Source organism: Palaemon carinicauda, chromosome 20, assembly GCF_036898095.1.
Source record: "Palaemon carinicauda isolate YSFRI2023 chromosome 20, ASM3689809v2, whole genome shotgun sequence".
Taxonomy (NCBI): Eukaryota; Metazoa; Arthropoda; class Malacostraca; order Decapoda; family Palaemonidae; genus Palaemon; species Palaemon carinicauda.
The window spans coordinates 125,663,079-125,673,078 of record NC_090744.1 but is presented as its reverse complement, the minus strand read 5'-3'; the positions used below and the strand labels follow the sequence as shown (position 1 = coordinate 125,673,078).

The following is a 10,000-nucleotide window of genomic DNA, read 5'->3' as shown; positions in this document are numbered from 1 at the left end:
ATATATATATATATATATATATATATATATATATATATATACATATATATATATATATATATATATATATATATATATATATACATACATACATACATATATATATATATATATATATATATATATATATATATATGTATATATATATATATATATAGTCATTTTAAATTCCATGAAATATGCATCTATTGTCTGTAATTACACCATGTTATACACTAGAATATACATTTAAAATTAATTATGATCCCATGAATTATACGTCTAGTGTCATATATTTAATCACGAAATATACATCAATAGTTAATTATCACACCATGAAATATACGCCTATTGTTGATAATTGCACCACTTAATGTGTCTATTGTCATTTATTACATAATGAAATATACATCTATAATTAATCAATACACTATGAATACATAACTTTAGTTAATTATTACACCACAAAATATACGCCTGTTGACATTTATTGTACCACGTAATATACATCTATAATTAATGATTACACCATGAATCATACATCAATAATTAATTATAACACCACTAAATATGCGTCTATTGTCATTTATTACATCACGAAATATACATCTATAATTAATTATCACACCTTGAAATATACATCAATAATTAATTATTACACCAAGAAATATGCATCTATAATTAATTATTACACCATGAAATATACATCTGTAATTAATTATTACATCCAAAAATATACATCTATGGTCAAAATATTTTAATAAAATCCTTTTAATTTCCACCTCTTACATGCAATGCCATCATGTACTTGTACTTCAAGGCGAATACCGATATGAACCATAACATTTTCCCGCGACGCGAACCTCTTTCTCTCTCTCTCTCTCTCTCTCTCTCTCTCTCTCTCTCTCTCTCTCTCTCTCTCTCTCTCTCTCGATTCCCCGTGAACCTTGAAGGTGAAGTGTGAAGAAACTGTGAGCATGAACCCGAGAGCGCCTGCCACGTGTAGGTGTCATGGGACCTCGATGGAACTCGAGGGAACTTCTGCCTTTAGGTGGAACTTGTTCCAGTCGGTAATAGTTTGGCGTTTGAGACGATGGTGGTGATCTAGTTTTTAATTAATTTGAATAACTGGTATGGATGTGAAGTGGATTTTAGGTTTTATTTCTTTGTCATATATTATATATTACACACACACATATATATATATATATATATATATATATATATATATATATATATATATATATATATATATATATATGTATATATATATATATATATATATATATATATATATATATATATATCCCTTTTTGAGTGAGAATACCTTGCTCAGTAAAGCTGTACTTGTCAAGGTTTTCTGTGAGCAATCATACGAAAATCTCCCACCATCACCAATCCAGCGTGGTGATGAATTGGCTAAATTGCAAATAGGAATAAGAACGTGCCTGAACACTTTTTTTTGCAGTGAACTAAAAACGGCTGCATTTGCTGCTGTTATATATTATTTGTGGCCTGTATATATATGAATATATATATATATATATATATATATATATATATATATATGTATGTATGTATATATATATATATATATATATATGTATATATATATAGATATATATATAATTATTTGTATTATTTGCACTTGGAGGGAATAATTTATGTCTATGAACTGATATGTCCATATTCTCCACGAAGATCGCGATGTTTAAAAATACTTCGACTTCAAAACTGAAATAATATATATTTTGGAATATGTTTATCCCCAAAGACTTTAATCGTCTAAAATTATTACCGTAAGTTTTCGCCGTAAACAGAATAATGTCAGCTCTGGTTCTCAAGCGAATTAATTCGAAGTTTAAAAGGGCCATGAAGTTTTAATGGAATTTCTCATGAAATTTTAGTCATAAGTTGTGCAACTCTTATCCGTCTTGTAAGAAAAGAAGAAATTATTATGACCAAAAATACCTCCAGGATAAAATTATCTTATAAGGAATTAAGTTAAATATATCTTTCTAAGATTATTGCAAGATCCAAAAATTGGAGTTTTTTTTTTAATGAAATTTCTAAAGAATTGTAGTTATAAGTTGTGCACCTCTTATCCGTCTTGTAAGAAATAACAAATTATTATGACAAAAAATACCTTCAAGATAAAATTATCTTATAAGAAATTAAGTTAAATGTATCTTGCTAAGATTGTTGCGAGTTTCCAAAAATGTATTTATTTTTTTCTATTACGCTGGCAGTAAGAGTAAAATTAACCTAAGTGTCTTTTTAATTGACAAAGAAAAAATTAATTCTTTTCGAAAGTTATCCATTTCAATAGAATCTGAGGATGATATTAAGAGATATAATTGACAGGCTTACTTTCGTGTATAATAGATTTACCCAAAGGATTCAGTATTTCTTGGTAAGGAAACTCATAAAAAAAATGTCCAGTAAATATAATTATTCTAAGATAAAACATTACATATGTCATCGTTCAATAGAATCTGCTCATTTGTTATAGATATTTAATCTTTTAAATCGTAGAGTTCGCTATGGTAGGCAGCTCTTCTAGGAGAAGGACACTCCAAAATCAAACCATTGTACTCTATTCTTGGGTAGTACCATAGCCTCTGTACAATGGCCTTCCACTGTCTTTGGGGTAGAGTTCTCTTGATTGATGGTACACTCGGGCACGCTAGTCTATCTAATGTCTCTTCCTCTTGTTTTGTTAAATTATTTAAAGTTTATATATGAAATATTTATTTTGGTATTGTTACTGTTCTTAAAATGTTGCATTTTTCCTTGTTACCTTTCCTCGCTGGGCTATTTTCCCTGTTGTAGTCCATGGCTTCTAGCATCCTGCTTTTCTAGCTAGGGTTTTAGTTTAGCAAGTAAAAACAACAACAACAACAACAACAATAACAATAATAATAATAATAATAATAATAATAAGGATAATAATAATAATAATGATATAATAATAAATCTTGTCGAATTAGTCTTTACTGAGTGATCTTTCCTATTCATTTCTATAGATAAAATTATCTTTCATACCATATCCCTCGGTGCTTGTAGGCTACTCTAATGTTTGTTACCAGGAAAGTTTAAACTTTTGATCAATCATTAAAAAGGGGGAATAAGCGCTATTTATATTTTATTTTAATTGTCCATTACTTTTCTTACAGTTTTTTTTATTTTTCCTTATTCCATTTACTCACTGGGATTTTTTTCCCTGTTGGATCCCTGTGGCTTATAGCATTATGCTTTTTCAACAAGGGTTTTTGCTTAGCTAGTAATAATAATAATAATAATAATAATAATAATAAATATTATGATGATTCAACATTAATGTAAACTTAAAGAAAAACCAAAACAAAAATGTTTTGAAAACGAAATGAAAAAAGAAAGAAAAAGAAAAATATCCAAACATGATGAAAAGAATTTTTTTCAGGGAAAAAACATAAAATACGAAAAGAAATACGTCGAGATATGAGCAAAAGATTTTTTTTTCTTTTTTTAAAAAACAATTTTAATCAAGTAAATTATTTGCTAAGGCTCTGTTCGGTCGAGGTCGCAGCGCCAAGAGAAAAGTGTGATACCTTTGAAAAGTGGAAAAAAGGTGGAAGAGAAGTTCCAGTAACAACATTTTGCGGGAGAGGGAAAATATTTATATCTCCAAAGTTATTAGGAAAAGTTATAATTTTGATGGCTTTATTTTTCTTATATTTGATATGTTATTTTTATGCTGGTGGTTTCATTCAGGCTCCTTTATTCAATTAGATTTTGATAAGAATAAGTAGAATATGCTTACCGTGATGTGTAATTATTTATTTACTTATATTTTGATAAGAAAAGGTAGAATATGCTTATCATTGTAGTGTGTAATTATTTATTTAATTAGATTTTGATAAGGAAAGGTAGAATATGCTTATCCTGATGTGTAATTATTTATTTACATATATTTTGATAAGAAAAGGTAGAATATTCTTATCGCGATAGCAATGATAAAAGCAGTTTCTTGATTTACCTTGTTCGTCGACTGTAGATACACCATAATGTGCCGCACCTGGAAAAAGAAAAAGTCATGATTTAAATTTGATAAACCAAGTACATAGAAAATGTGTATCCAATTTTAAACATACGCGAGTTTAATTACTATTTTGTTTAATGTTGTAAGTTCCTTCAATTTTCTACCTTCAGATATGAGACATGATTTAAGCAATGAGACCTTTTTCATTAATGAAGTTTGTATTTATTCACCAAAATTTAGTTCTTGTGAGCTATTATACTCGTGTAGTTTCTCACTGAGGTTCTTTGCGTCAATAGGCGTAGGAACAGATGATGATGCTGAGTTTCTCACTGAGAGTATTTTGTTTTCTTTTGCTTAAATTAAATTTGGAATTTTACAAGCTTATAAATTTTGTAATGCGCAGATGTTATACAAAATAAAAGTTCTTTACTTCGAGAGGGTTAACATTGACAAAGAAAGCTGATAGGTAGTAGGTTGGCCATGGCACCAGCCACCCGTTGAGATACTACCGCTAGAGAGTTATGGGGTCCTTTGACGGCCAGACAGAAGTACATTGGATCCTTCTCTCTGGTTACGGTTCACTTTCATTTTGCCTACACATACACCGAATAGTCTGGCCTATTCTTTACAGATTCTCCTCTGTCCTCATACACCTGACAACACTGAGATTACCAAACAATTCTTCTTCACCCAAGGGGTTAACTACTGTACTGTAATTGTTCCGTGGCTACTTTCCTCTTGGTAAGGGTAGAAGAGACTTTAGCTGTGGTAAGCAGCTCTTCTCCTAAATCAAACCATTGTTCTCTAGTGTTGGGCAGTGCCATAGCCTCTGTACCATGGTTTTCCACTGTTTTGGGGTAGAGTTCTCCTGCTTGACGGTACACTCGGGCACACTATTGTTTTATATTTCTCTTCCTCTTGTTTTGTTAAAGTTTTTATAATTCATATGGGAAATGTTTTTAAATGCTGTTACTGTTCTTAAGATATTTTCTTTCTTGTTTCCTTTCCTCACTGGGCTATTTTCCCTGTTGGAGCTCTTGGGCTTATAGCATCCTGCTTCTCCAACCATGGTTGTAGCTTAGCAAGTAATAATAATAATAATAATAATAATGATAATATGTCAACACCAATGATAAACATGAATCTATTGTTACATCCGCAAAGGACGTTATATTTTCGAGTCTGTTTATTTATTTATATATTTGTCTGTGTAATTGTGGACAGGATTACGTCAAAACTACACCACAGATCCTAATATTTTCAGCACAGACAGATCTTAGGTCATAGACGACCCCATTAAATTTTGGAGATGATCCGGATCTGGATCCGGATCTATTTTTCAAAATTTTAAAGATTACGTCAAAACAAATTGACACATTGGATTTTCTCCAAATTTTATCAATGAATAGATATTATGCATTGGAAGCAAGCATGAAGTTTTGGAGGTGATACGGATCAAGATCACGATTTTGGGTCAACATTGAACTTTTTACTATTTACTGTACAGTCAGCATATGAAAAGTGAGAGATTTAGACCTCTTTGGCAGAGGTCTAAAATCTCTAATTATTCTTGTTTGATTTTAGATCTGTTACCACGAATAAGAATGTTTCTTTATGATGTATATTGGGAGTCTAAAATGTAATGATACTGCAAATTTATACGGTTTTTTTGAAATTATTTAAATTTACACTTGAAGAGATGTTGGAACAGATGTCACCTTAGCCAAGTACAGAAAAGCTGTACTAGTTAGGGCCACCTAAACTAGGTCAGTTTGCTGCGAGATATATCAGAGGAAAGTCATCCACCATCACCAATCCGCGTTTGCCAGCATGGTGATGATAACTGGCCAAACCCCAGACATAACTTCCTTGGTCCTGCAGTGGACTAAAAATGGCTGCATATATATATATATATATATATATATATATATATATATATATATATATATATATATATATATATATGAGAGAGAGAGAGAGAGAGAGAGAGAGAGAGAGAGAGAGAGAGAGAGAGAGAGAGAGAGAGAGAGAGAGAGAGAGAGATGTATATATATGTGTATATATACACACAATAACACACACATATATATATATATACATATATATATATATATATATATATAGATACTGTATATATATATATATATATATATATATATATATATATATATATATATATATATATATATATATATATATACATACTTCTTTCCCCTGAGAACTTACAGTAAATCTGAATTGCACTGTCAGTTGCCTCATTGTTTGTCTTCTAAACAATGATGAAAAACATTTTAAAGAGCTTTCTTTCCGTTGTTTGTTCGTGCATCGGTATAAATGATAGAGCTTTCCCTTTAAGCTTTTCCAACAATGCTTTCATTCTCGAAGCCTTTCGATTAGTGAGACCGTTGTGGGATTTAAAACTTTAGCTGTAAATCATGAGTTCTTACTCTTATCCTGTGGCCCTGAGGTTTTATCTAAACTCTTTTAACAAAATCAGAGTTTCTGGTAATTTCGAATTAAAAAACTAAAGATCTTCACACTCCCCAAGAGAGATGAGTTCACCAAACTTTAAACTGCGACTTCACAAGGCACTATTGGAAGACCCTGGCCTACCTGGCTGAGTACTATGACGCGTGACGTATATGATGAATGTAGAAGTATTGAAATTAAAGATTTAGATAGAGACGACTGGTGAAATCTAACCGAGGCCCTTTGCGTCAATAGCCGTAGGAGGAGATGATGATGATGATGATACGGTTTATCTGATATGTTATAATAAGGATCCTTATCCATTTTCGTATGGAAATGGATGATGCAATCTAAAAGATACTTATGGTCTTCCAATCTCTTGGGTTACAGTTCTCTTGCTTGAGGGTCAACTCGGGCACGCTATTCTATCTAATTTCTCTCTTTCTTGTTTTGTTAAAATTTGTATAGTTTATATAAGAAATATTTATTTTAATGTTGTTGTTATTCTCAAAATATTTTATTTTTCCTTTTTTCCTTTCCTCACTGAGCTATTTTCCCAGTTGGTGCCCCTGGGCTTATAGCATCCTGCTTTTTCAACTAGGGTTGTAGCTAAGCAAGTAATAATAATAATAATAATAATGTTTGAACTGTTTGAAGAGATATAAAAGCCAATATGATAAATAACGAGAAAATACGTAATAAGAAGTTTTATTCCAGCTGTGACCAGGTAGTGGAATGATCTTCCTAATGAAGTCGTTGAAATGGTGGAACTTTAAAAGTTCTAACTTGCAACGAAAGTTTTTATGTTGAGCAGGCTGACATAAGTTTCTTTTTGCAGTTTATATATGAAAGATCTATTTTAATGTTATTACTGTTTGATTTTAATTGGTCAGTAGATCTTTTATAGTTTATGTATTTCCTCATTTCCTTTCTTAAGTCGGCTATTGTTCCCTGTTGGAGCCCTTGGGCTTATAACATCCTGCTTTTCCAACTTAGGTTGTAGCTTAGCTGATGATAATAATAATAATAACAACAGAAATTTTGTTATTCAAAGGAAAAGCCCCGGGGCAGTGCGTGGGATGAAGAAAAACCAATTGTTATGGTATCCTTTTCTTTGGAACAGACGAAAATAGATTCAACTAATTAATGTGTAACGATGTCCTCGAAAATAACCTTTCAGAAACTTTATCCAAAAATACCGCGGGATTTTATCCAGAAAATCTGCTGGATTAAGTGCTGAATGGGATATAACATTAGTGCATTTAGATATAGAATACAAACGAGGTCATTATGATTTCCTTGGGTGAAACTGGCAAACCCTCAATGAAGTGGAAATTTGTTACCTTCAGGATCCAAGTTATTGTGCTGTCTAGTTGCGAGAACACAATGGCGTTCTCTGAATCATTATTGTTTCTTTTACATTTACTAAACGAATTACTGTAAAACGTAGGATGATTTCAATATGTATTGATCATACGTTTCCAATAACAGATAATTAATTGGATGGTAATGTGTGCTTAGATTAAATATCAATTTGTTTTGTGAAGAAAGATGATACCAATTTCCCTGTATCATAATTATAATCGCTTACGGTTTGAAACACAGAATCATAATTATTTCTTTCACATTTTCTAAACGAATTGCTGGAAAAAAAATCTTAGAATAATTTCAATATCTGTCGTTCTTAAGTTTTCAAAAGAAAGGAATTAATATCAGGTAATGTGTGCTTAGTTTAATTATCAATTTGTTTTTGTAAAGAAACATGATACAGTACTAAGAAAAAAGTAATCTCAGTAAGGTTCCACCAGTATAAGTCCATATCCAAAAACAATTTGTTTTTAGACATTGGATTATGAGGCGGGAAATATATTGGTGTCCTATTAAACTGTTTATGGAATAGTTTACATAATCTCTAATCATATTAGGCCCACAGCCATGCCATGACCATAATAACCCACTATTATATGAAGCTGAATCAAGAACATGCAAATACAGGTAATTATTACGGATAATTTATTAGTCATATCTCTGTCTCTCTCTCTCTCTCTCTCTCTCTCTCTCTCTCTCTCTCTCTCTCTCTCTCTCTCTCTCTCTCTCTCAAATTAAAGATTTATTAGCCAATTCTCTCTCTCTCTCTCTCTCTCTCTCTCTCTCTCTCTCTCTCTCTCTCTCTCTCTCTCTCTCTCTCTCTCTCTCTCTCTCTCTCTCTCTCTCTCTCTCTCTCTGTCAAATTCAAGATCTATTAGCCAATTCTCTCTCTCTCTCTCTCTCTCTCTCTCTCTCTCTCTCTCTCTCTCTCTCTCTCTCTCTCTCTGTCAAATTACATCTTGAAATAATAAACTAGCGTTTGAATGAGAATCATGATATAATTGCAACTTAAATGTATATTCTTGTAGTTATTAAAACTGACATTTAATAAAGGTCACATTTCTTTTATGATATTTCATAAGGTCACTTTTCTTCTCTAAAACGTCCCATATCAAGCAGCTAAAAGGGAATAGAGAATTTATTTTGTCTCGGTAAACGCCTGACAAAGTGACAGAAAGGGTGCGTGAAAAGTGAGAGGAAAGGAATGGCACAGAGAGAATGGAACTGCAGGAACAAGATGGATTTCAGGGAGAAGAAAAGGGGGAAGGAATTCGCAGAGAAGTTGGCAACACCGAAAGGAATAAAATGGATAAATAGGGCAAGTGTAAGAGGATTTAGTCATATTATTAAATGTGGAGCTATGATGTGGAGTTGATTATGAATACTTGCGGGAAGAAGTAATGTCAAATAGGGACAATAAGAAAAGGGAGGGAAGTAGTAATGACAATAGGAGGGAAATTTTGAAAAGGATAGCGTGAAATCACAGAGATGAATTGTTGCAATACATATCATTTGCATTAAGCAGACTGAAGAAAACATCCATCAAACAGGGAAATTAAAGAAAAATATAATGAGACGGAAAGGATGAACAGAGATTGTATTAATACTCTTATTTATGAATAAGGTAATACAGTAGAAAAAATCTCGATTTAAAAGTTTAAAGGTTAATTTTGAGCAGCAGAGGCAAGAGACAGGATAATGTACATGTGATCACCGCGTAACCTTCCTCTCAACCCAAGCTAGGATCTGGTAGGTTTAGACAAAGGCTGCTGATGATTCAGCACGTAGAAGTATACTATTTTTTTTTTTTTAAATGAGGTCTATTTGCACTGACTCGCAGTGGTGCCCTTCTAGCTCGGAAAGGTTTCTTGCTATCTGATTGGTTAGAATCATCTTCTCCAACCAATCAGCGATTAGGAAACTTTTCCGAGCTAGAAGGGCACCCCTGCGAGTCTGTGCAAATCTGCCTCACAATAAAGATATGACTATAATACCACCGTATCCCTAGCCAACGAGGACAGTATAGTTGAAGACACTACAAGAAACTATCGAGGTTGAGCGTGGCTCGGATTTCCGTGCCATAGAATATGATGTAGGTACTTTTCCAATAGGTTACCACAACCTCAAATATTTAGATTTTATATAAAGTAAATGATTCATTTA

General features: G+C 32.0%; 1 protein-coding gene across 1 annotated transcript in view; it reads right to left on the bottom strand.

The window, feature by feature from the left end:
- LOC137660118 (uncharacterized) overlaps positions 1–10,000 on the bottom strand; it is a 126,384-nt gene that overhangs the window by 46,065 nt on the left and 70,319 nt on the right. Inside the window, exon 2 of the mRNA XM_068394833.1 lies at positions 3,998–4,036. Within this exon, the coding sequence (XP_068250934.1) occupies positions 3,998–4,036 (39 nt within the window). The remainder of the gene's footprint in view (positions 1–3,997; positions 4,037–10,000) is intronic.